Below are 27,911 nucleotides of genomic sequence, written 5' to 3' on the forward strand. Positions count from 1 at the left end.
CTGTCAGCTTTTCTAATCCAGCTTCAGTGATGCTCCTTTGGCCCATCTGAGGTGAAGGCCTAGAGGTGTCATCACCTGGCTTTCCACTGACACTAGGATCAAGAGGAGACCTAGAGAATGGCTTCATGGAGATGGTGCTGGAGAGAGCCCTTAGGGAAGAAGGCTGTTGTGGCTTCACAAGGGAGACTGCTCACAGGAGAACAATGCACTTAAGGAGAGAAGGGTCTATTGCAAAACATCTCAAGCCTATTTAGGGAGAAGAAACTTAGAGCCTGGGGCCTCAGGGATGTGTCAGAAAATAGTCAATTAAGGAGGACCCAGCTAGGGGACTCTATGGAGCCTGAAGCTGAATGTTTCTAATGAAATGTTCCTAACTGGGTTGATTTCTCTGTTTTACCCAAGCACATGTCATGACTTAAACCGCATGTGCTTATTACTCATCTTAGGAATGAAACTCATCTTCCTGTCCACTGTGACATCATGCTTTGTAGTGTCCTAAGGATATTTAGCTATTTTCACAATTAAGGGCAGAGAAAAGCTTCATGAAAACCCTACAATTTTCAATCACCACATTTTCTAGCCAACATGCTGTGAGATGCAATGTAGTTATGGCTGGGCATTTGATGTATGGGAAAAGAAACATGCTATAGTAGAAAGGTCTGGGTTTGAATCTAGCCTTGCCATTTTATTAGCTGCTTAATCGTTGATGACTGACTTAACCTCTCCAGGCCTCCATTTGCTCTTTTATATAATGTTCTCTCTTCCATAGAATATTAAGTGAGAATGCATGGAACATACACGGTATGGTGCCCGGCATTCGGTAAGTGCTCAAAAATACCTGTTCCCAGTGCTCCTCCAAATCCCTTCATAGAAGTGAAAGGCCTTGATCTGGCCCAGATCAGGAGACACTCAGCACAGCTGTTGCCCCTCTGCCAGCAGTACATCTGCCTGCAGCATACAGAAGACTTCAAGACCTTTGTGGAGCCACAAGTGGGAAAGGAGCCTGAGTCTCTGAAATACCATGTGAAAGTGACCTGCCCACTGATTGCTTTGGGCTCTTACATGAATGAGAAGGTTTCACTGTATGAAGACAGTGAAACTTTGGAGAGTGTTCAGGAGCTAGCAGTACACTAAATACTTCACTTCCATCCTCAATATATCACATTCCCCCCTTTCACAAGCCCAGATGCTCAGTGCCAGGTCCTCCCTCTGGACCACAGAGGTCAGCCCATGAAGCTCTAGGCTCTATGCCACAGCCCTGCCTGCCATCAAGAACCAGAGTAAGCCTTCTACACTCTATCTCCATGACCTCAATGATTTTAACCTTTAGCTCCCACAAATAAGTGAGAACATGTGAAGTTTGTTTTTCTGTGCCTGGCTTATTTCACTTAGCATAAGGACCTCCACTTCCATCCATGTTGTAGAAGGATGGTTACCAGAGGATGGGAAGAGTAGTGGGGGTGGGAAATGGTGGTGGAGGGGGGGGGGTGGTCGTGGTTAATGGGTACACAAAATAGTTAGAAAGAAGACCTAGTATTCCCTGGCACAACAGGGTGACTATAGTCAAAATAATTTAATTGCACATTTTAAAATAACTAAAAGAGTATAATTGGATTGTACATAACACAAAGGATAAATGCTTGAGGTGAGGTGATGAACACTCCATTTATCCTGATGTGATTATTATATATTACATGCCTGTATCAAAATATATCATATAATCCATAAATATATACACTTACTATGTACCCACAAAAATTTATTAAAACAAATCAGAGTAAGAAAAGTGGATGGAACTCTCTATAATGAATTCCATGCTTGGTCTTGGCCAAGCATTATATAATGCCTTAGACCAACAGTGGTATCCCTGAGGAATGGCATTCTCAATGTCTCCCGGATATTCTGAAACCTAAGGAGAAAACTGCTCAAGAAAGGAATCAGGAGACAGGTGAAGGAAACTCAGAGACACTCTCCATTACCTGCGTCCTCACTGACAGTGAAAGCCGTGTTGCCAAGGGACACAGTCGAGGCATCGTTGGGACCACTAATGAGCACCTTGGCTGTCGCCACCCTTCCAATGCGGGCATTGTCAGAGGCATCTGCCAAGGCAATCTCAAACTCTTCTTCCTCTTCATACTCGCTGTCATCAATAAGCATGACATCACAGGTGGACATGGTCACACCAGGCCTGAATATCACACGACTCGCGGCAGACATCCCTCTAGATTTAAAATCAGAGCCTGATTCTAGAGCATAGAGGCTACTTCCCATAGCTGACTTAGGGACTGTGTAGCAAATTGCAGATACAATGCTGCTTGCATCTCCTGAAATACAAATGGCAAAAAACCAAAGCATTTGAATGAGTGTTTCTCACATTTTAAAACCTCTGGTAAGTTAATGAGCTTGGTCCCTCCCAAACAGTCCATCACTATTTCTGTTCAAACTCTGACATAAAACCTTTCTGAATTGCAGTTTCTTTTGAGCCTGTGGTATAAACCACTTGAGGATTTAATATACCCCAGATACTTCATCAAACAACTCAAAATGGATTTCCTATTCTGTGAATTTTGTGCTCTGTTAATTTGCAAGACTCATTGCCCACCATCTAAGACCACAGCAGGTGGAAAGATATGACACATATTTGGTACTTTAAGTAGGAAAGTAATTGTGTCCTGAAGGTAGTGCTATAAACACAGTTCACTGCCTTTCTGAATAAACTTCTATACTTTAATTCCCAGAGAGAAACAGGCTTATTTAAAAAGAGAAAGACAAAACAAAATAAAATCTGCCACTGTATACAAATGACTTTACTTATTAGGGCTGCCACTTCCCTTGGTGACAGCCTGTTCTGGGCCTGGCTTGGTGGCCCAGAGCAATCAATGAGGCTTGCTTGTTTTCCAAGTGGCATTACCAAGGGTTTTTGCTGTCTACAGTATTTGTTACACTAATACCCAGTCAGCAGATTCAAGAAAGAAACCCAAAATCATCATTTACAGTCTTGTTGTGCCTTTGAATGGGGGTTCAATTTCCATGTGTTTTAAAGTCTCAATCTTGCACAATCAAAATTCCATATGATGTTTATTTTTATTTCCAACTCCTCAAGAATTGCCCTTTTATCAACATGCACAATTACTATGTATCAGTCAAAAACAAAACAAAAAAAGAATTGCCCTTTATTTCTTACACATAGTTTATTTCTCATCTGAGCTCTACATATGACTGTCACATAGGGAAATTTTCAGCATATTTCTGTCTTCCAAGAATATGATGGAAAGCCAGTCCTTATGAACTGTAACTTCCCTCCTTGACCAAGGTTACTAAATATTTTATGGATTGGGTGATTGATTAAGAATACTGATTCATGAATAATTTAGAAGGCTAAATATAACCAGTCTTCTAGTCCAATTTAAGAGTAAATGGGAGCTCTAACAACTTGAACTAAGAAAAGAGGCTTTCTGATGGTAGTCACTATGGATAGAATCATCATCAGGGTTGTTGTGGGAACCAAATGAGTTAATAAGTGGAAAGTACACATGTGAGTTAAGATAATGCATGAGATGAGCACTTAGCACATAATAGGAACTCAATAAATGTTAGCAATTATTATAGCTCTTTGTCACCTGTGGAACCAACAGACCTTTTCTTTCAATAGGTGCAAACAGAAAACCAGCGCTCTCGTTAACCCGGTAGATCTTCTTGTCAAACTCTAATGTGGGTTCATCCTCGGTATCGTTGATAATGACCTTCGCCTGGGTGAATTCCCCTAACAGGGCATAAGCTGGCATGCTGAGCTCCACAGTGAAACTCTCAACATTTTCAAACACGTCATCATCGTTGATGACAATGGTGCAGGACTTGGTGTCCTCTCGCTCATCAAACTGGACCTGTCACAAAGGAACCAACAAGAAGTTAAGCTGTGCCTCAGCTTCCCCTGCTCTGATTCCCCAGGGCATCATAGGAAAAGAGCATCCAAGTCCAGTGGGCAGAGCACTGACTGAAATAGCTGGTTCTCCCAGCCCTGGTTCCCTGCTGCATCACCTGGAACACCCAGCCACCTCTTCCCATTCTTAACCTGTACAGGAGGGCTGCTTTATTGTATAAGGACATGAAGGAGCAAAATCTCTCCTACCATTGGTGACTGGAGAAAAACATGTAGTAACTCTTTATAGCCTGTCTTATTAACTCACTTGGGGCAGCAACAGTCATCATTTGATGACTCAGTTCCCTTTCTGGAAGAACTCTGGCCTTGGAGTATGAAGTTCTGTTCTCAGGTCTGGTTCTGTTACTTCCAAGCTTTACAAACATCAGATTCCTTATCAACTAAAGAAAAGTCATAATATTCCTACCTCATACACTTCTTGGGGGGACTAAAGGAGGTCTTGTATATGAAGGTGTTAAGTGTATTTTAAAGTACCAAACAAACATAAGATATTATCATTAGTATCACCATATTACTTACACAATTAAATTTGACATAGAATTCCAGTGTACTGAATAATGGAATTTAAATTCATAGAAAATTACATTATAAACAAGGTAGACTAATTTTAACTTGATATTCTGACTACACCCTTTGCCATTAAAATGTGAATGAATTTAGCCCAGTACAAAACAGAGAAATTATTTTATATGTACACAATTGTGAACTTATAGGGACTTATTCTGGTTTTACTTGTTTTTTTTTTTTTTTAAAAAGAAAGAAATTAAAAATCTTCAAATGAAACCACGACTATGGACTTGCCCAAAACTGAAACTGCAGGAAATGAGCCTGGACTATACTTTGTGTAAACGGAGATAACTGAAATATGTACAAAAAACAGACATAAATGTCTGGGGACACACAAATCTGCAAAAATTTTACTCAAACAGAAAATTATTAGTATATATCTAATCAACTAATAACACTTTTATTAAGCTTCATATTTTAAAACACTCCCAGTGAAATGAAACACTCAACAGATCTTTATGTAAGATCTAGAATACACTGATAGTCTTCTGTCTTTCCCTGAAAAACACAAGAATATCCTCTGTCTTATCATTTAGCTGAAAGACATTAGCTTATCTGTTCTTTCCTAATTCCTCACTTAACATTTGACATTAGAGACATTAGCTTAGTCCAGCTGAAATGCCTCAATTAAAGAACAGATCCCACTTCTCTTTACAGAGATCTGTGCTGCCATAATAACAATAAAGTTGCTTTGAAAAAAAAATTAAGTGTCAGACATTGTGCCCTCCATAAAAGATGACAAATACATGGGGCCCTGTATTTGTTGACTATTTAAGTTGACTATTTAAGTCTCCTTTCTCTTCCACTTTCACTCTCTCCTTTTTCTTTCTCATTGCCACCTTTAATTACCACTGGTATGTAGATGACTTGCAAATTTCTCTCTGGACACCAGACTCCTCTCTGCACTGCCTGCCCATCTATACAGTGGTCAACCTGCTCTTTCTAAGACAATTTATACCTAACATAGCCAAAGCAAAGTCACGAGCACCAAACCTTGCCCAACCGGCTCCTCTTATATGTCCCTTCCTAGCAAGAGGCATCATCATCCATCTTTCCCTTTGGCCCCACTGTCTAATCAATCCACTGCCAAATCCTATCAATTCTCACTCATCTGTCAAATCCATCCGCTTCTCTCTAACTTCACTTCATAATCGAAGCCCAAGCTCCCATCATCTCAGCCAGCCTACCCCAAGGGATTCCCAACCAGTCTCCTTACACACTCTCTTCTCTCCCTTTAGGTAAAGAAGGTGAGAGGAGAAGAAGGGTTGGGATACCAAAGCTGAATATAGAACATGATGCTTGGAGACTTCTTTTTGTCGTGAAGCAAAATGTAAAGACTGAGAAGCTAGACAACAACTTCCCCTTTGGCAGTTAAAACTTCAATGGAGGTTAGAGAGACTGTGAAGAACAAAGTACTATGGGAGGGGAACATAGGAAAACTATTTAATACTTGAAGAAGGACACCAGTGAAAAGCAAAGTTGGGTAAGAAGTAGGAAAGTGCCACAATTGCTTGCAGCCATGTCACAGCCCTTGCTGGAGCCTCCCCCAACCCCACCACCCCACCTACCTGGCCAGCATACTCTACATAGTCCTGTTGCCCAGGTTGGGAGCTGACCCTGGAGCTGGAGCTGGCGGTGCCTTGCTCGGTGCGACACAGGACGATGGCATATTGGTTCAGGTTCCCAGTCCTCTGCACCGTGACACTGACAGACCCTGCCTTCTCACTGACATTGTAGCTGGAAGCACGCAAAAAGGCATCTCTTAAACTATGCCCCATGGTTATGACAAAACAACTTGTTTAATGCCTGTCTCTTCCATTTGGTTCTTGGCATTAGGTAGTCAGAGAAGAGGAAGTTTGGTTCCTCTAAGAATCCAGGCTGTAAATTGAGGGAATGAGTTCACCTGAACAATCAGAGCACGAAACAAACAGGGAAGCTGTGGATGCAGAATGTCGTCTTCCCTGCTTTGCAAGCAAGCTAAGAGTCATTTTGGGAGATGGACAGCACATAGGAGCGATGAACTGCAGATTTCAGGGCACAGAGAAAGGAAAAACAATCTCTCCCTCCTGGGGTTGAGTAATCACAATAGGTCAGTGGGTTCTTAGGGAAGAAAGCTGCTCTGAAGGCAATCAATGACTTAGATGGGAACTGACTGGACCAGATCTCCAGGAACTGTGTGATGGAGTCAGAGCAGAAGCAGAGGTAAGAAAATGTGAGGTAAGCCTACATAACAGAGATGTTTAGACAAATAGAACTTTATGACAATGGGGGAAGGACATGATTAATTTAGCTTGCTGCTCAGAATCTCTATTGCATTTGTAAAGTAGAAGGCCAACTATTCATATGCTATTGATTCATAATAAGTATCTAGGTTTGGAAAGGCCACAGAAAGTAGGGCATGAGCTGGGCTTTGTTTTTCACCACTGAGGATGGCCCCTAGACCTGGGTGCATGTCTTGTTGCTGTGAGGACAGCAGGGAAAGTGCCTCTGAGAGCTCAGTCCTCATTGCCAGCTTTGGGACCGTCTATACCACTTAGTCCATTAAATGTTAGAGGGTTGTCCAGAAAAAGGGATGAATTTTATTGAATTTATTGAATTTTGAAGGTGATACAATTGAGAGGTAAATAACAGCAAAACATTACATATGTAAAAGTTGATTCTAATTTTCCTCTAATTCTCCAAATGTGTGTAAGAGTAGAATAGCCTGAATTTGGGGCACATGAAATCAAGGTTTTAAGTCTTCCTTTTTTCCCCCAAGTTCCAATTTTTATCTGAATTTTCATGAAGTTGATTTCTTGGATAGTGAGTCTCTGAAATGTAGACTTAAAGAATATTTCCCCCACATAAATTATAATCCTAGTTATAATCTAACCTATAAAATCAGCACCATGCTTGCACACTACCTTTAACAATCAGTATCTCTCTGTTTGCCTTTCTAACTCTCCAACAGATTAGAAAAGCATCTTAAAGCACTGTCCACATTAAGCCATGCATTTAGCCCTACAGATATACATTCCTACCAAACCCAAAGAAGCCAGGGGAGAAAACAGGGTTGGGAACAAGGAGAATACAGATGGAAGGTGAAGATATTGATAGTGTGGGCCAGTGATTATTTTCCAAACTTGAATGCCTATTTTTATTTTTCCTATCAGTTCTACTAGACTCTCTTCTAAAACTTGAAGAGACAGAAGCAAAAACATTTGTCTGAGCAGCAGTAGAGCACATCGTTAAGATCACTGGGCTTACATCCTGGTCTTACTTCTTATTAGCTATGTGACTGTGGACAAGTTACATAAACAAGTTTCTGTCTCTATTACTTTGCCACTGTGGGGACAGGAATGGAATTCATCTCAGAATTCCAAGTATTATATAAGATGATGCATGTCAAGTCCTAGTGCAGCACCTAATACATACAGTACTCAATAAATATTTGGTGAAATTATTACTTTTATCACTGCCATCATCACCATCACCGCCATCAAGAGGTGACTAGAGCTGCCCCCCAGCATCCTTCATCCTGACTCCCTCTGCTTGCCTGATTGATTTCTCAAGAAGGAAAGCACAGTAAAACTTGTACCTGGTATATTTAAAGCTGATGAGGGACCACTGGATATGGAAGACATTGTCGCTGACCACATTGGGTTTACTGTCTTTCACCAGAAACTGAAAACTATCCATCATCTCACGGATCTTCTCCTTGTGCAACACATAACGAATCAACCCCAAGTTCACATCCTCTGTGAGAAAAAAGACTCACTGTGAATTAACCCAGGGATGTAACGACAGCTTCATAGATTACCACACCAACATACCTAGTTTATTCTTCTAATGTATTACAGACAAAACTTATTTTCCCAAGCACCAAAAGTATAGTAGTTGTTAAAATAAATGTTTCTGTCAGATTTTAAAATAAAATCCTGAAGCTCTGTGAAAAAAAAGATCTGTCTTTAAGTACAGAGATATTGTAAATATCTCTTATGCTGTTATAAAATGAGAATCCCAGGGTCCTGATAAAAAGCACTTCAATAAATGTCTGTGAATGTTGATGGCAAATCCTAGAGTTGACAGAGGAAAGTCTTTGACTCCATCCTCTGTGTTTATAGCCTCATACTCAGACCTAATTCCTTCTAATAAAGGTTCTTTGGAAGGTATGTGCTAATAAGAATAGCTGGGGTTGGGTTAAAACTTCCCATACACAAAGCACAGCTAAAAAGGTGTGAGGAGATAACATACAATTGAGGACAGAGAGTAAAAAGAAAATTCATGGAGCATGAATTTTGAGATGCAGTTTTGCAATGACTGCTCCCAGTCAAGTCAATCCTGAAAAAAGTCTAGAGGAGCCTGACAAGCTTAACATGGCCTGCTTGAGGTGATTCAAAACAGAGAAAATATTTCTGTTGAGCAACCTATACATGTTGATTTTAATTTCTAGGCTGAAGACTTAAAGTCTATAATCCTTAGAGAACAAAAAATAAATCACACAGGATCACAGATCTTTCATAATGTCTGCTTGTTATTTTTTGCTTTCTTGTTGTTATTGTTTTTAAAGAAAACCAAGCAGTATCATGCATACTTTTCCAGAAAACCTGGCCAACACTTAGAGCAATTTAGGAGTTGAGGAAGCACGGTAAAGGTGAATTTTTCTTTGCCATAGTTCGTCATCACAGGGAAAAAAATCAGGAGAAATAAAATTCTTAAGTTGGATGGTTAAGCACTAGAAGATCTCTGCAAAGTGGTTACTTGGGCATAAGTAGCTGGAAGTGGCTGTGAGAAGAATCTGGGAGATAGGCAGTGTGACATTAGCATAGATTTCTCCCATTTCTAAGTCCCCAGAGAGTCCCCACCCTGGGTGAAAGTGGCAGCAGCTCTGCCAGGCTGCAACTTGTTCTCCACAAAGCCATGCTTAGGGCCCGTCGTTATCTCATAGACAAGCTGCGCGTCCTCGGTGTCTGGGTCCATGGTCAGCAGTTCCTTCTTGGTGATCAGGTTGGTTGCCTAGAATAGAAACCCATTTAATTTAATTCCTGAGGTGGGAATAAAGCAGGAACAAGACCCTCTGACTCAGATTTAATTCAGTTCAACAATGATTTACTGAGTGTATTTACTGCATGGAAAGCTCTGTCAGGATTGGAGAGGCTATGAGGATGAAAACCATTCCAGCTTCTGCCCTTGAGGTATTCACACTTAATAGGGAAAGAAAGGCTCATGCACAAGGTAAATGTGGCAAGAGCTGTAATGGAAGACATAAAAAGAGGGCTGCACACTTTTTTAGAGAAAGAGAGAGAGAGAAAAAGATTAATTTCATCTGGAGTTGAAGGAGGATGGATTGGAGGCAGTGGGATTTGAGTTGGGCCTTGAAAGAAAGGTGGAACTTTGAAAGAATAATTCAGTACAGGGAAGGTGGCCACTTTCTAGGAGTCAATTATGATACTTGAAATAGAGTAAGAGAAACACACTGTACCCTGATATTGCCCAAATACACTGGCTGAACTTTCATTCATTCATTCATTGAAGTATTTAGTGAGAGCCAAGATTTGAGCAAAGAAAGAGGGTGGTCAAGAGCATTGAAGATTTTTTTAGGTCTAGTAAGGTAAAGACAGATAATTGGCCTCTGGATTTGGCAAAATAGAGGTCATTGGTGACTTTAATAACAGTTACTGCAATAGAGTAGGAGTAGGGGGTAGAAACCCAATTGGAGAGTATTGAGAAGAGAATGGAATTGCTCTGAATAAGGTGGGGAAAAAAGATCAAATAGGGCACAGGGGAAATTGGCACTAACTTTAATTCATGTTTGTTTGTTTTTTTTAAAACCCAACCAGTTCAATTAGAAGCTATAGTGCAACAGCTACACATACAATGAACTAATCAGCTCCATGGAGATGGTAAACAAGCCACATCCTAGAAAGAATACCACCCACAAATGCAAGAAACCAGTTCTCAACTGAAGAACTATGTTTGGGTGGGGATGTGGATTTAGTGCTTGACATGATTACTAGGTGAAAATTATGGCATAGATCTTAAAATGACCAATTTTGAAATTAGGAGAAAGAGAAAGTAATGCCTAAAGTACAATTCATCTGTGCACACTTACCTACAAAAATGCCCTGCTTCTTTCTCATTTATGGTAGATACTCGATATTTTCCAAAATCCACCCTCCCCTTCTTCTAGTGAACAATGTTTTAGCTGAGCCTCTGCCTGCCCAGCTAGAGATGCTATTTCCCAGCCTCCCATGCAACATTTGGGCCATATGAACAATTTATTGCCAACAAATATGAGTGCAAGGGATGTATTCAATTTCTGTATCACTTGCTTAATATGGAGTTCCTTGCCCCTCTCTTTCTGTTTCCTCCTTCCCATATGCTGGTACAGTTGTCCCTCAGTATCTATGGGGATTGGTTCTAGGCTTCTCTGAGGATTACAAAATCCATGGATGCTCAAGTCCTTTATACAAAATGGCATAGTACTTGCATATAACGTATACACTTTCTCCTGTATACTTTAAGTCAAGATTACTTATAATACCTCACATGGCACAAATGCTATATAAACAGTTGTTGTACTATATTTTTAAAATTTGTATTATTTCTTATATTTTTCCTTCAAACATTTTTGAGCCACAGTTGTTAGAATCCACAGATGTGGAACCTGTGGATACTGAGGGCCAACTGTATATTGATGAATTTCTGAAGAAGTTTGGCCAGGAGTCAACAGCAACCACTTAGTGATGACAGAACAATAAGGTGGAGGGAATCCACATCTCTAAGTGCTCATATAGAGCCCTGCACTGCCCACTTACGTCCACCCTATATGTGAGAAAAAAATAAATAAACTTCTATCTAGCTTGACCTACTATATTTTGGGGTCTTTTCAAAGAGCATCTTAAACTATACACAATCGTAACCGATCCTACACAAGTTTATCCTAACCAAACTCATGGAGCTCACTAATCTCAGGAAAATCAGTTTATTTAGGGAGGGATAAACAGGTGAGCTGAACTGGACTTCTATTCATAAGTCATTGTCGTGAAGAAGGATGTAGCCCAAGTTGGGTGGTGTGAACATGACAGAGGGGCAGGCCTTACCTTGCCATCCATGTATTCCAGCCACTGGAGTCCCAGGTTGGTGACAATTCTAGGCGTGCCATCATCTACCGGGAGGATGTCTACTCGGAATGGCTGAGGTGCTGCTGTCATAATCTGAAGGGGAGGGCAGAAAAGAAAACTCATCATTCACAAGTACCTGAAGTATGTCAGGTCCAGGGCCTACACAGCTGTAACCTCTGAAGTCTGCTGACACTTCAGAGATGAGGGATGGGCAACTGAGCCCGTTCCCATCCCTTATCATCCTGGCACAAGGCCTAAGGGAGAAAGCTGAATGATAGAGTGAGAACAATGTAGGAAGAAAAGGAAAAACAAAACAACAACAACAACAAGTGGCATTCTTGCTGTCATTTCACCTGCTATGGAAGTTGGTTTTTACACACCTATGTCTTCTTTAGTTGAGTTCGATACTGCCTTGGGATGAAAAAACAAAACAAAACAGTACTTTTCCTTTCAACAAACTGTGTTAAAATTTTCATGAGAGGCTGACAAAAATAATCATTAAATTGTTAATGTTGAAATTTCTAGGTGGGATTATGCCAGATGTGAAAGAGGTTTTCATGGGAAGATATTTTCTTTTTTTTTCCTTTTCCCATTGTTGTTGTCTGTTTTAAGGGAGAGCTCTCTATATGAGGGTGAGGGGCAGAAGAAATCAGAAATAAAAGCATTTGTGGTAATAGCGAAAAGGAAATTTCATTTATAATCCCATTCTCACAGATACACACATGCATGCATGCAACACACACATCATAAATTGGATCTAGCATCTCCCTGTTCCTGGGTGGATACAGCAAGTTGGGACACAGGGCAATGAGACGTTGGCTTTTCAATCTCCCACAAGCCACCTTCTAAATAATTTCCATTTTTTAAATGACATCGTCCCTCCAGAGACCTGTTGTAACATTTTGTTTATAAGAGCATTAGCCCTCTTGCTGATATATCCTGAAATCTTTTTTCTCTTCTGAAAGTCAAACTAACTGGGGAGCAGCTACAGTTTGGGAGAGAAAAAACAAGAGTGATGACTTGCCAGGTGGTGATGCTGTGCAGACACCGAAATGGCAGGAAAATCCCAAGAGCCATCCCACCGACATACCAGCTAACTGAGAATGACCTTCTCACAGACTGTTTGTCTCTAAAGGACACAGAGGATCTTTTTTTCCAGGAAAATAATCCTTCATCATCAAAGTAGAAAAGGAGCTGTGCAGGCCTGAGAAGTGGATCCTTTTGTTACACTGGAAGTATAGAAAGGTGTACACATGCCGCTCACTAAAACTGCCTCCCCGAGGTCAGACACAGATGTAGGGGTGCCCCCAGGCCCACCTTTCACCAGAATTGAAGTTTTTCCCAGGCGAGGTTTATGAACTACAGGAGAGCTGGCTAACAAATGAAGGGATGAGTAAAAATGGCGGCAAGGGAATGGAAGGGGAATCAACATTTCTTCTGGATATCTGGATGTTAGAAGACAGCGATTCCTTTAGGAAGTAAAGCTTGACAGTTGCACAACCTCAAGAGAAAAGCATTTTACTGGTTTCACAAGCTGGTTCTAAAATGATGATGATGATGATGATGATGTTTACAGCTTCAGTTTATCTGATGTTCCCTGTGTGCCAGGCACTGGGCTTAGTGCTTTATGTACATCGGGAGAATATGTATCACTTCCACTTTACAGATAGGGAAAACGAGGCTTGGAAAGTTTAAATGATTTACAAGTATATTCAGTTTGTACATGACAGGGCTGGAAATAAATCAGTATCTTTTAGGATACACATGCAGAAGAATGAACCTGGACCCCTCTCTCTCACCACATACAAAAATCAAATCAAAATCGACTAAAGAATTAAACCTAAGACCTCAAACTATGAAACTACTACAAGAAAGCATTAAGAAAACTCTCTAGGACATCAGTGTGAGCAAAGATTTATTAAGTGTTATCCCAGAAGCACAGGAAACCAAAGTGAAAATGGATAAATGGGATCACATCAAGTTAAAAGGCTTCTGCACAGCAAAGAAAACAATCAACACAGTGAAGGGACCACCCAAGGAATGGGTGAAAATATCTGCCATCTACTCATCTACAAGGGATTAATAAGCAGAATATATTAGGAACTTAAACAACTCTACAGGAAAAAATCTAATAATCTAATTTTAAATTGGGCAAAAGATTTGAATAGACATTTGTCAAAAGAAGATATACAAATGGAAAAGAGACATATGAAAAGACGCTCAATATCACTGATCATCAGAGAAATGCAAATCAAAACTACAATGAGATGTCATCTCGCCCCAGTTAAAATGGCTTTTATCTAAAAGACAGGTAATAAAAAATGCTAATGAGAATGTGGAGAAAAGGGAACCCTCATACACTGTTGGTGGGAATGTAAATTAGCACAACCACTATAGAGAACAGTTTGGAGGTTCCTCAAAAAACTAAAAATAGAGCTACCATACAATCCAACAATCCCACTGCTGGGTATATTCCCAAAAGAAAGGAAATCAGTATATCAGAGAGATCTCTGCACTCCTATGTTTGTTGCAGCACTGTTCACAATAGCCAAGATTTGGAAGCAACCTAAGTGTCCATCAACAGATTAATGGATAAAGAAAATGTGGTACATATACACAATGGAGTACTATTCAGCCATAAAAAAGAATGAGATTCAGTCATTTGCAACAACATGTATAGAACTGGAGGCCATTCCCTTAAGTGAAATAAGCCAGGCACAATCAAACATCACATATTCTCACTTATATATGGGATCTAAAAATCAAAACAACTGAACCCATGGAGAGAGAGAGGAGAAGAATGGTTACCAGAGGCTGGGAAGAGTAGTAAGGGGGCAGAGATGGTTAATGGGTAAGAAAAAAAAGTTAGAATGAATGAATAAGGCATAGTTTTTGCTAGCATGACAGGTGACTAATGTCAAAAATAATTTAATTGTGCATTTTAAAATAACTAAAAGAGAATAACTGGATTGTTTGTAACACAAAGGATAAATGTTTGAGGGGATGGATACACCATTTTCCATGATATGAGTGTTAAACATTGTATGCCCATATCAAAACATCTCATGTACCCCATAAATATATATACCTACTATGTACCCACAAAAATTAAAAATAAAAAATTATTTTAAAAAATCAATATGTTTTGGATGCAAAAACCACACTCTTATCCACTGCTATTTCTCAAAGACTGAGAAACTCTGGTTAGGCTGAGGGGACCTAGTCCAAAAAGAGAAAAACAATCTAGAGATATACAATATTATTCAAAAACCAGATGAAAGAAAAATTAAGGAGTAAAGGATGGGCAAAAAGAAAAAAGAAATAACAGTAATACTAACAACAAGAACTATCACCATTTATTGAGCACTATTTGTCAATGGTGTTAAGCACTTTATGTGGATTACCTCCTTGGATCCTTAAACCAAATATTTGAAGCAGATAATTACTGTCCATTTTACAGATGAAAAACTGAGGCTTAGAAATGTAATTTGCCCAAGGTCAATCTACTAGCTACTGATAGAACGAGAACTCAAACAATGGTATGCTTGATGTAAAACTCCATGTTCTGCGTCTGCCATGCAGTGCTAGGCTACCTCCTCCAGTGTCCTCACCCCTCACCTCTTTTCCCCCTTCCTCAATGATAAAGAAGGGGTTTGTCCCATCAGAAACAGTGAAGGTGAACCGGTCCTTGAGGGAGTTACTGCCGTCATGGCTGTAGCTGACCCGGTTCTGGTAGATATCTTCCATGGTGAAGGTGGAGGTGAGGTGGAAATGCTGCCCATTGCTGGTTCGCTCGATGGTGCCATGGCGTGGAGGCTGCACGATGGTGAATGTGACAGACTCGGCCTGTCCGGAAGGCAAAATACCAGAGGGGAGGGAAGCTCATAACAGAAACCAAAAGAGTGAGTGATGCCCAATTGCTGATCAAGGGTAGTAGAACCCAAAGACATTGATAAAGTAAGGACTGTATTTTCTTTATAGACACCAAAGATAGAGCTAAAGAGAATGACCATACTGTTTGCTACAATTGCGCTTATATTCTGGTACCTTCAGTTGTAAGATTAAAACATTTAAATTTCTTCTCTTCAGGTCATGGGGGAAAGCCTGAATTTTTAACCTCTACCAAGATGAAAGAAAATAGACCTTTTTAAACTGTTCATTTCCTTCCCCTACATCTACCCAAAACTCTTATATACAGAATTTCATATGCATCACAACAGAAGCTAGCTTCTCATTTTTAATTACTGCTTCTCTGGTGACCCGCGGAAAGAAAAAGAGGCATAAAATCCTTCCCAAGGCTTTCCAAGGGTTTCCCACCAACTTAAAACAAAATGCCAAGGCCTAACCAGGGCCAGCATGGCCCTCTGTGACCTAGTCCCAGGGTTCCTCTCTGGTCTCATTCTTTTCTCCTGCCTGTTCAATGGGTTCCAGCCTCTTGGCCTCTTGCCACCTTTGCTACAGTTATTCCCAGAGTCTAAGTGCACTTGATCACAGTGCCTTTGTATTTCTGGCTCCCCTGTCTGAAGGGTGAATTCTCCCAGATAACTGCATAGCTTGCCCTTTTGCTTAATAATGTCTTTGCTAAAGTATGACCTCCTCAGAGAGGCCTTCTCTGGATACTCTAAAGCAGCATATCTATCAATCTCTATCTCCCTCATCTCCCTTTATTTTTCTGCATAGCACTTATTGTATCTGATATAATATGTTCCTTCTTTCTTTACTAGTAAGTCTTTCCCCCAAACAAAGATAGTAGACTCTCTAAGCCTGCAAATTTATCTGTTTTGTTACAGCCCTGTCTTCGGCATCTACAGCAGAGCCTAGAACCTCATAGGTAATTAATATTTGATGAAAGAATCAATCAATCAATGAGTGCTGGCACAGAGAAGGGGATACATAGAACTAATTAATAAGTGTGGCAGTATGAGTTTATGTGAGCTAAGTCATGTCAGAATGTGAGATGCTTTAATCTGGAAGCATGAGAATAAAAGCTTAGTCTCCACATGCCCTGTTTTACTGCACAAAGCCTAGTCTTTGAGGAGGCTCAAATTGTAATAATTAGTTGCCATCAGAGAAGTCCGGATGAAGGAGGTGAAAGGGAGAAAGGGTATATAGGTATAGAAAATCCCTGTTCATGCTAATGGGAAATAATAACATTGGGTAAAATGTCATCTACCTGGTTTTCTGTAAATCAATACAAAATCAGCATGTTAAAAGTATTGTTACATGTACTCAAGGGAGAGGATGGATGTATTTAGGTTTTCAGAAAGGGTTTAAAAACAATTTGATCTCAAATACATTTGTTTTTCTTTTCCAGAAGGTCCTGGTATCTTCTGTGTTTTAATCCTTCAAGGATGCTTGCACTCACCTTACAGCTCCTCCCTACCATCAGGATGCACAGCTGCAACATGATAGCTGCCACCAGGTCAGCCTCTCATTTAGCCAGAGAACCCATGGGAAGAAGTGCTCTTACCTCTGTGTCAGCATCCACCTCCTTAAGCTCAAACTCTGTGATGGTCTTCCTCATGCCCTCCTGCACCTGCATTCCTAAGTTCTGTATGACGGGCAGTGAATCATCGACAGGGTGAAGAGTGATATGGAAAGTCTGAGTCACCTAGAATGGCAGGAAAGTGCAGGTGGGACACCTCTCCCTAGCACCTACCCAACAAGTCCAAGGTAGGTGCTCTCTACTTTTCTCTTTCACACATTGCTTGCACAAGTCAATAATTAGGAGCCCCAGAGTGAGTCCTCTTGGGCAAGAGCCAAGGTGGCTACAGAGGCTGCCCCTACCCCTTGACTGAGAGCAGAGGAAAATGAAGCTCTTCTCTCACCAGTCACTCTGCCTACTCCATTCAAAGAAGATGGCGAGGAATCAATACTTTTCAAGGATGGAGTTCAGTGCCTCACCTACCTCATTGACTCCATCAGACAGTGTAAAGCTGAAGGCATCTGAATGTTTCTCAGCCTCACTAGAATGGACATACTGAACATTTCGTGAAGTCAGATCAGCTTGAGTAAAGGAACTAATCTGGATACCTAGAAAAAGGGGAAAAGAGAAACAGAGACAGGATATTAAAATGCTAGCCATATATCTAAGGCTAGGGAAGTGTCATACTCTCACCAGATAGAGAGTCCTTTGTATTTTTCTTATAGCATTTATTTCCTCCACTTGAGGACCTTGTTGTTAGAGTTGTTTGTGGATACAACAGCATATATTCTGTGGGAACACATGTTAACTTAATTATGGTGGCTTCTATGCACAAAGCCAACAGCAGGTGTTCAATCAATGTTACTCTTCTTTTTCTTGGGTTTTATGTATGTAGGTAAAATTTGTGAAAGGTAGAGCCATTGTCTTATTCTCCAAGCCCCTCTCTGTTCAGTTTTGTGTTCCCCCAAGCTTCACAGTCCTTTCTGAAGACGTACCCTCATTTTAAATATTGCATAACGGTTTAGCTTTTAAACTAACGTTACAGGGCTTGGCTACATACAGCCTTGTTTCTGTGATTGGTGAGCCATCTCTGGCTGCCATAATTTTATTGAATATTCTTCAAGGTTCTTTTTAACTCTCAGGTCTATGATTCTAGCTTCTCCCATCCCACTTTAGCCAGTCAGGCAGTAACAAAACTTACCGCATGACTCTGGGGCATGAGCAATTATTCCACACCAAATCAAAAATGACCTGGAAAAACAATATCCTTTAATAACATAATAGAGAAAAAATCATTTTTTCTCTATTATTTTTTCTCTATTTATTTCATTCCAGTCATTTTTAAAACAAAAAATTTGAAAGAAATTTTAAACAATGGTAAACTATCCCACAAATGTGCAATATCTCTGCTTTAAATGCCTCACAACATTTAGCAAAACAACTTGAAATTGTTGCTTCTATCTTAGGGCTGCTAGGGCTCATACCCAGGTGCCAATCAAGACTGAAACGAAAATGACATCTTTTAATCCTCCAGCACAAATTCTCTCTTTCTGATTCTGGGTTTTGAGGTATTAATCCATTTAATCTAGTCCTTTAGTTTGGCCCTGAAATTGGTTTGGTGATTTGTCATTGTTAACCTACAAAGAAAATAAAGATTCTACATTGACTCATATATTTAAGGGTGACATCAGTATCACTGCTTTATCTTTAAGAAGTTAAAAAAAATCAACACACATGGTTTACATTTGCATCTCTCCTTATCATCTGAAATTTGTCACCCAGATACAAGAGCCTCCCGAATATGGGGGCATTAATTTTTTGATGAGGCATTTTATGTTTCTGTGCTTGCTACATCAGTTCTTGACAGGCAAGAAATGTTGCACACTGTCTTATAGCTTTGTCTTTTGGCTCTGGACAGAAATCCATACCATTCTTTAAAAATTTAACAACTTCAGACTTGCTGCACTGAGAAATTTAAATCTCTTCCCCCTGCTGTGAATCCACTCTCACAGCTCACAGGAAAATCTCATCTGGATTCTCACCATCAACTGGTCACCTAATTCACTGTTCCCTTTATGGAAGTCTAAGACTGATTAAGAAAGGTGATAGATTTTGCCTTCCTCTTGAGATTGATTTTTTAAAACATTTTTTATTGAGGTAAAATTGACACATAATAAATTACATATATAGACAGTGTGCAATTTCTTTTTCTTTTTTCTTTTTTTTTGTTTTTTTCTGAGACAGGGTCTCACTTTGTTGCCCAGGCTGGAGTGCAGTGACACAATCTTAGCTCACTGCAACCTTCACCTCCCAGGTTCAAGCGATTCTCCTGCCTCAGTCTCCCAAGTAGCTGGAATTACAGGCACGCGCCACCATCCCTGCCTAATTTTTGTATTTTTAGTAGAGACTGGGTTTCGCCATGTTGGCCAGGCTAGGGTGGTCTGTAACTCCTGACCTCAGGTGATCTGCCTGCCTCGGCCTCCCAAAGTGCTAGGATTACAAGCATGAGCCTTTGCCTCCGGCGTAAAGTGTGCAATTTCATAAGCTTTGGCACACCCAGAAACCATCACCTCATTCAAAATAGTGAACCAATTCATCACCCCAAGTTTCCAACTTACGCTTCATAACCCTTCCATCCTTCCCTTTCCCGTCGCCTACCCCAACCCAAAGCGACCAATGAATCGCTTTCTGATGCTACAGATTAGCTGGCATTTTCTCTACTTTTTAATAAATAGAATTATATAGTACATACTATTTCATGTCTAGTTTCTTTCATTTAGCATGCCCCATATATAAAGCTGCTGTGATTATTAGTGTGCAAATCTTTGTATGGACATAAGCTTTCATTCTTCTTGGTAAATCTCTAGGAGTGAAATGCCTGGAATATACGTTAGGTGTATGCTTAATTTTTCAGGAAACTGCTAAACTGCTTTTCCAAGGTGGTAGTACCATTTTATATTCTCACTATATTGCACGAGAGAGCTGGGCTTGATCTTAGTGCGACTTTCCCAATTCAATCTAGCAAATATTGAGCACCTACTATGGGTGGAACACAATTTAAAGACTGCTTATTTATGTTGAATTTTATCTTTTAACAACTCTGGGAGGTTGAGGTTAGCATGTTACACCCATTTTGTAGATCATGACACTGTAATTTATGTAATTAAAAAGTTATGTGATGTACCCAATGTCACATAGCTAATAAGGGGGCAGTGATGAAATTGAAACCCGAGGCGGTCTAATTTCAAAGTTTATGCCTGCTAGGAGCACTTTTTGTAAAACTTATCTAGACAAGAAACCTCTTGGATTTCACTCTTCTTTAAAGTTTTTTCAATATGAAAGTAATATATGCCTATTAAAGAGAATGTGAAAAATCTAGACAAGTAGGAAAGAAAAATCATTCATAGACTTACCACTGAAAAAACAACACAATATTTTTGAGTAGTTCCTTCTAAAATGCTTTACTGGCTATATCCTCTTTCTTGTCTGAAATATTGATTTTGATGGGTTTTAATATTATTTAAATGACACCCATAAATATGTGCAGGGGCAACAAGTTGCATCTAGAACCTGAGTTTTAAGAGGACAAGGATTTTTTCTTGTTTCTTCACTGATGTGCACCTAGAATAATCCCTGGAACACAGTAGATGCTCAAACCATATTTGGTGAATTAATTTAGATTATCCACTATAATCTATACCTAAGAGGTTCTATTGAGCACATACAGTCATGCGTCACATAATGACATTTCAGTTTTGGTCAACTACAGACTGCATATAATGGTGATCCCATAAAATTATAATACTATACTTTTTCTATGTGTAGATATGTGCAGATACACAAATACTTACTATCATGTTACAATTGTCTACAGTATTCAGTACAGTAACATGTTGCACAGGTTTCTTGCCTAACAGCAACAGGCTATATGCATATAGCCCAGGTGTGTAGCAGGCTATGCCATCTAGGTTTGTGTAAACACACTCTGTGATGTTCACAAAATAATGAAACCGCCTGACAATGCATTTCTCAGAATTGTTACGCAATACATGACTATATTTTCAATCATCATCCACTTTTTATTTTTAAAATTTTAGCCTTTGCTAATTGGGTTTTGGAAGACTTCATCTGCTCATTTGCCAGCAAGGTGGTGTTTCTAATAACATATTGTCCCTACCGCTGTCACAGCAGGTAGTTGCTATTTGAAATATCTTGAAGGGTTTTAATCCCATTGAAGGTGTTTTCAATCACTAACCTGCTGGCTAAACTATGTATCTGGCAGTATTATGGAGACCCACATTAACCCTGTCAGTCTTTCCAATTCCCCTGGAGGGCCAGCACGCTAAAGAAAGCACAGTCCAGGTCAGGGAAATGGTGTGGAAATAAAGCATCTCTGAAGAAATTGCCTTCTTAACAGTGTGTTAGATGATGCCTCAGTCCTCCCACTTGCAGCACAGCTGTGGGCAGTTCTTTGCATGTTACCCATGTCCATGTCCTATCTCAAGCTCATCCTGTGGGAGACTCTCAGCCTTCTTGCTTCAGGATTTTTGAAAAGCCTCTTGTGATGGGTTGAATTGCACCCTTTCCCCACCACAAATTCATATGTTGAAGTCCCAAGCCCCAGTCAGAATGTAACTTATCTGGAAATAGTGTAATTGTAGATGTAATTAGATCACATGAGGTCATTGGGGTGGGCTCTAATCGAATATGACTGGTGTCATAAAAAAGGGAAATTTGGATACAGACATATCCCAACATGGAGAACACCACATGAACAAGAAGATGGCCATCTCCAAGCCAAGGAGAGAGGCCTGGGGCAGGTTCTTCCTTCACAGCCCTCAGAAGGAGCCAGTCCTACCAACACCTTGATCTCAAACTTGCAGCCTCCAGAACTGGCAATAGATTTCTGTTGTTTAAACTGCATATTCTGTGTAACTTTTTAATGGTAGCCCTAGCAAGCTAATATGCCTCTGCTCTCAGGGAGAACCCAAACCAAGATAATGGGTGCATCCTATTTTGGTTGGTCTCACAATACTGAAAGAGGTTGAAATAAAGAGGAAATGAAATAACACCATTGCTAAAGCATCACCTCTGAGAATTGTTGCCCAACTAACCCCCACCACTCTCTTAGGTGGAACGTGCCATGCGTGCTTTGGGCTCCCCCTGTCCTCTGCCATGTTGCTACCGAACATGTTGTGAATTATGTGTGTACCAAATTATGTGTACCTGGCTACTGAAACACATGTGCACATATCTGTCTACACGTCTCCCACTTCCAAAATGTAAGTATTCTCTTGTAGCAGCTACTCAGTAAGTGTTTGTTGAAGGGAGAAAGGAAGGCAGGGAGGAAAAGAGGGAAGGAAGCAATTCTAACATGACAAGTACCATATGTATGTAATTACAACTCAGCCTGTAAATAGAATTTCATTGGGGTCCTTTTAAAAGACACTCATATTCTAAGCCCCATCTCTAGGAGACTCTATTTATTGGTCTAGGTGGGGCCCAGGCATCATTATTTTTCAACACATGCCACTCACTCAGGTGATTCTAATGTGTAACATTCTAATCACTCAGGTGATTCTAATGTCCAAACAGAGCTGAGAACCCTTGATTTAACAGAAAAGTAGAAAGAATGATCAGAACACCTGCTTTGCTTTCTTTTTTTGTTGTTGTTAAATGCTTTCTTTCTGCTCTATGTGAGTCACATAGGCCAGTGTAATACACTGCCTTATTTCATTGTATTTTTTTGTCATCTCTATAACTGGAACAGTCACAGCTCCCTCAGAGGTAGCAGATAAAATGGTGGATGACATTAAGATCAAGTATTTGATCTTATTCAATCTGTGCAGAGGTGGGGTGGTGGTTATGTCTGAAGTTACATGAATTCTGCAGGTTTAAAAAAATTATTTTAGATTCAGGGGTACATGTACAGGTTTGTTACAGGGTATATTGTGTGATGCTGAAGTTTGGGCTTCTGTTGATCCTGTCACCCATATAGTGAACACAATATCCAATAGTAAGTTTTTCAGCCTTTTCTCCCCACTCCCTCCCTCCCCAGTGTCTAAGGTTCCCATCTTTATGTCCACGCATACCCAGTGTTAAGTTCTCACTTATAAGTGAGAACATGTGATATTTGGTTTTCTGTTTTAAATTCTGCAATATTTTTAATAAGAGAAATTGTGTGGGTTTACTGACAAGAGAACTATTTATATCTGGTGAATAAAAATAATGCTTCATATGACTGTTACTAAACTGGTAAGTGCTAAGGGTTGGCCCTTAAAATGCAGTCATGACTAGGTAGCCTAAAGGGGGCTTAGTACTGTGATTTCTCCATTAGTGAGGACATGATACAGACTAGCCTCCACAATGATAGAAAACTAGTGAGGAATGAGGATTATGAGTGGGCTGAGGATGCATGCACAACTGAAGAGGTTTAACTATCCTGCAGCTCACACATCCCTGGAGGCAGCCTGGACTCTAGGGTTGTCTGATTTATGGAGGTGGCTGAGTCAAAGCTCAGGACATTACTTGGAAGTTCTCGCTTTGACCTCTCTCTCTCTAACTGTGTATTCCCTAAGGACAATATTATCTGTCCAAGCCACATGGGCTGTCATGATGCTGTCCCTCCATTTTGAAATCTGGTTGAGATGATATTATGGCTTCTGGACAAAATGGCCACTTCCCTGAGAACTTTCAGAAGTGAGCTTAAAAGGCCAACTAGGGTAAGGAAGGGAAGAGATGCTTGTTTGAAAGGTGGCTTACCTTTTTTGGAGCTTTAATTTAGCTCCTTCAAGAAATGAGAACTTGGCAGTGAGTACAAAGCAGAAAGTGGAAAATTTGTGGGCGACACCTTGATAAGTTAACTCTTAGCAAGAAAGGGTTCCCTGAAGAGTTTTGTAACAGCCAAAGGGTTTAAGGATTTAAGACATCTAGACTCGTCCTTGAGGGTACTCACTTTCGTGGGTACGTCGGTGATTAGTAAATAGCTGATGAAAGGATTTTCAATTTGATGAGGATAAAGCTCTTCATCTGCCTGATTTTAAGATTTAAAAGCAAGATAGGATCCTGAGAATGGTTAAAACAACAATAACAACACAGGGGTTGGTCCCACATTCCCAGAAGGGTGGGGAAATGCTCCGTGTAACCTGTGATTCACAGAGGCTGCATGAAGCTAAGTGCTGTACACAAGGCTTTTCTTCAAGCAGCATATTTTACAGAATTAAGAAGATTTGGGGGCTGACCAGCAAGGAGACCTGGTACCCCCTGCCGCTGCCCCCCTGTGGTGCAGAAGTCCTTCTCTGTTTGCCTTTGCTAAGCACTAACATCATCTGAAAAGTTTATTTCAGGCTCTGGTTCAGCTTCCGGTGGACTCCACAGTGGGAGGAAAGCAATTGTGGCTTTCCCCAGGTTGCCCATCAGCAAAGGGCCTTTTAATGGGTCTCTAAATGCCTTTAGGAATTCTGACAGATCAGAGAAGATCTTTTCTTCATCTAGCCAAGCAGCCATTATGTCACTTTAGGCTTTGAGGAAGGTGTGTTGTAACTGGTGAGGGGAATCCAGCACGAGGTAGGCCTCCTTGAAGTATTACAGAAGTAGCAACTACCTAACTTCTGAATGAAGCACGTGGGGTAAGACTGAAATGAGTAAGGTGTTGAGAGTTGTGTTGTGTTGAGAGCTGTCTCTTGGAGCTCTGCTGATTTCAATATGCTCTACTGGAATAAAGTTAAAACTAAGAGCAAGGATTCAGACTTAGGATTAGATGCCACAGCCTACTATTTCTCACTAATCCACGACTGGCCTTTTAGACAGAACAATTATTTGGTTCAGGGCTTATCCCATTCATTGCTGGACATTTGTTAATAGCATCCCTATCTCTACCCTCTAAATGTTTGTTTAGCCACCATTACCCTTCAACCCCATCTGAATCAGTGTGACAACTTGTACCCTAAGGGTGACAACCAAACGCCCTATCCCTTGAAAACCAGTGTTGTCCTGGAAATTGCTATATTCCAATATTACTCCTCCCCTGCTTAAAAAAGATATGACTGCTATTAGTTAAGTAATTAGATGCCCAGTTAGAGTCTACATTCTCCAGCCACCTCACAGCTTTGCATGCATATGCTTTTGCCACTGGAAGGTGATATATGTTATTTGAGGCCTGGTACATGGCTCATGCCTGTAAACACAGCACTTTTGGATGCCAAAGCAGGCAGATCACTTGAGGTCAGGAGTTCAAGACCAACCTGGCCAACATGGCGAAACCCTGTCTCTACTAAAAATACAAAATTTAGCCAGGTGTGGTGGTGTGTGCCTGTAATCCCAGCCATTTGGGAGGCTGAGGCACAAGAATCACTTGAACCTGGGAGGCAGAGGTTGCAATGAGCCAAGATCACACCATTGCACTCCAGCCTGGGTGACAGAGTGAGACTCCGTCTCAAAAAAAAAAAAAAAAGAAAAAAAAAGTGACATGTGTTCTTCAAGTAATGCTCCTAAAACCAAAATGGATGTGGGGCTCCCCTGGCCTTTTCTTTCTTCCTGCTGGCTGGAGGAGGACCACAGCTGCAGCATTCACCTTGGGCCAGAGGTAGAAGCCTCACACTGAGGATCACTGAGCCACCTCACACCCCTGAGCCACCTGCCTTTGGATTACTCTGAAAGAAAACAAATGTCTTGTTGAAGTCATTATATTTTGGGGTCTCCTTGGTCCAGCAGCTTAGCTTCTATCCTAGTTAATATAACTCCTTACTCTAATATCCCAAGAAAAACAGGGTCTTTTGGGTCTACTGATAGAGGGAAACCCTGATGTGAGGGTGTGGCCTGCTCAATCTTGAAAAGACAGGCATACAGGGACTGGACTCTCTTTGGTGACAGAAGGCTCAGGTCTGTCTTCTGCACAGTTCGCATAGGCAGATGGCTCCCTACATCTCCTATGGGGAAGAAGAGATTTCCCCACCTTTCCTGTCTACAGAGGACAATCAATTATAATCAGCTGACCAAGCAAGACAGCATGAAAATAAGTCTATTTCCCAGTTAACAATCAGGAGGGTGTCTGCAGCACCAGTGATTCATAATAATTCCAGGAGGTCTCTGGTCCCCAAATAAATATCTTGGTGCTCTGTACTACAGACACTGGCCTAGAAGTTGCTCTGCTCTTCTTGGAAATAACAGAACACCCCCCCTCCTCAACTCCAACTTCTGGTAAACCCATCCTCACCCATTGAGACAAGTGGGGTGAGGTGCTGCTCCTTTTTGCTAAGCTGTAGCCAACTGCCTTCAGGGAGGCCAGTAAGTAATCAACATGTACTTCCTCCAAAGGGAGGCTTTTGACATGTAAAAACAATCACACTTGGCTAAATTTTGTATTTTTAGTAGAGCCGGGGAGGTAGGGAAGGAGACAGTCCTGGCTAACTGAAACAGAAGGGCTCAGTGTGGGGTTGGTGATGAGGAGGGCAGGGAAGTCCGTTCTATTAGCCATGGGGAGGGGCCCCTCAGAGTAAAGAGAAGAGGACTGGAGCCTTGTATCTGCTCTTCTCAGAGTTACTGGAAGCAGGCAGATTGAGAAAAACTGGTAGGGACTGGGAAAGGTCTGAATTAGGAAATAAAGCCCATTGGAAAAGGGCACCTGAAGGAACCATCCCAGGTAGACAGCATTCCTCCACTTTTGGAGGGTGCTGTTCCAGGAGGAGGGAGAAGCATGATCACCTACTGGCCTCTCCCGACCCACAACTGGCTTGGTTTCAGTAACTAGATTTTAAGCCCAGGAAAGGCTGAGAGCTGTGAAAACAGAAAAAGCAAATTTGGAGCCCCTGCCTCCCTAACAGGACTCTTAACACAGCTGGGGTCAGGGAAGAGCTGGGGCTGCTACTGACCAGCAGGGAGGCAATGGCAGTGCCTTGAGGAAGCTCAGAGCTTTTGAAGGCTCTGCACGGTGTGGATGAGTTGCCTAACACAACAGCCAAGTCTGCCCTTTCATCTTTGGAGAGATACAATCAGCAGCCTCACAGAATTCTGGCAGAGACAATTAGCTCGTGAATTCTTTATCTAATATATCAGCAGCCAAGGTCTTGGGGGTGCTGCTCTGCAAACTTATCCCAGGAACTTACGGACAAAAAGGTAGGTGACTTGCTCTATCCACTAGGGATTTTAGCCAATCTGTCCATCTCTCTGTACGCCCTTCTGCCATACACGTACAACATGCCCTCCACCATCGCTCTGGACCCGGATACAGTCTGCCTCCCTCACTTCCTCCATTTGATCACCCTCCACCATTTAAAGCTCATCTCTTCCAAGTCTCCCCTTCATTCACTCTGCTGCTGCCACCCTGGTCTCCTTGCTGCGTCTTGAACATGATTTGCCTGACGGAACCTGCCTCAGGATGTTGACGTTTGCTGATCCCTCTGTCTGGAATGTCCTTTTTTTTTTTTTTTTAATGTATCAGCGTGGCCAGCTACCTGGCTTTCTTCAGATGTCTGCTCAACTGTCATCTTATTATTATAGAGGCCTTCCCTCACCTGCTTGCTCTCTATGTTCTCCCAGGAATACCCTTCCTCCTCCTAGAAACTCATCACCATCTGACACAGCATATACGTGCTTGCTTGCTTGTTGTTGGAATCCTTGCATTAGAAAGTGAGTACAATCAGGGCAGGAACTTCCCCCATTTTTCCGTTTCCCTGGTTGAATTAATGAAGACTCTATAACCTAAAATCTGAAAAGAATCCATGAAGCTCTAAAACTCCAACATGCTGTCACTGCCTCTATGTTCCAAGAAATAAAGATAATTCTACCTTTAGATTGTCTTTTTTTTGAGATAGGGTCTTGCTCTGTCACCAAGCTGCAGTGCAGTGGTATGATCACAGATCACTGCAGCCTCAAATCC

General features: G+C 41.0%; 1 protein-coding gene across 2 annotated transcripts in view; it reads right to left on the reverse strand.

The window, feature by feature from the left end:
- The window catches only part of FRAS1 (Fraser extracellular matrix complex subunit 1), a 490,598-nt gene that overhangs the window by 62,907 nt on the left and 399,780 nt on the right, over positions 1 to 27,911 (reverse strand). Inside the window, exons 48-56 of one of the 2 annotated variants that reach the window (XM_003832280.6) lie at positions 17,519 to 17,643; positions 17,081 to 17,221; positions 15,229 to 15,456; positions 11,590 to 11,703; positions 9,352 to 9,502; positions 8,085 to 8,244; positions 6,076 to 6,244; positions 3,638 to 3,884; positions 1,980 to 2,324 (exon numbers count right to left, since the gene is read on the reverse strand). In XM_003832280.6, coding sequence (XP_003832328.2) covers positions 1,980 to 2,324; positions 3,638 to 3,884; positions 6,076 to 6,244; positions 8,085 to 8,244; positions 9,352 to 9,502; positions 11,590 to 11,703; positions 15,229 to 15,456; positions 17,081 to 17,221; positions 17,519 to 17,643 — 1,680 coding nt within the window. The remainder of the gene's footprint in view (positions 1 to 1,979; positions 2,325 to 3,637; positions 3,885 to 6,075; positions 6,245 to 8,084; positions 8,245 to 9,351; positions 9,503 to 11,589; positions 11,704 to 15,228; positions 15,457 to 17,080; positions 17,222 to 17,518; positions 17,644 to 27,911) is intronic. The other variant, XM_008957670.5, reaches the window with a different exon arrangement.

Source organism: Pan paniscus, chromosome 3 (genome assembly GCF_029289425.2).
Source record: "Pan paniscus chromosome 3, NHGRI_mPanPan1-v2.0_pri, whole genome shotgun sequence".
Taxonomy (NCBI): domain Eukaryota; kingdom Metazoa; phylum Chordata; class Mammalia; order Primates; family Hominidae; genus Pan; species Pan paniscus.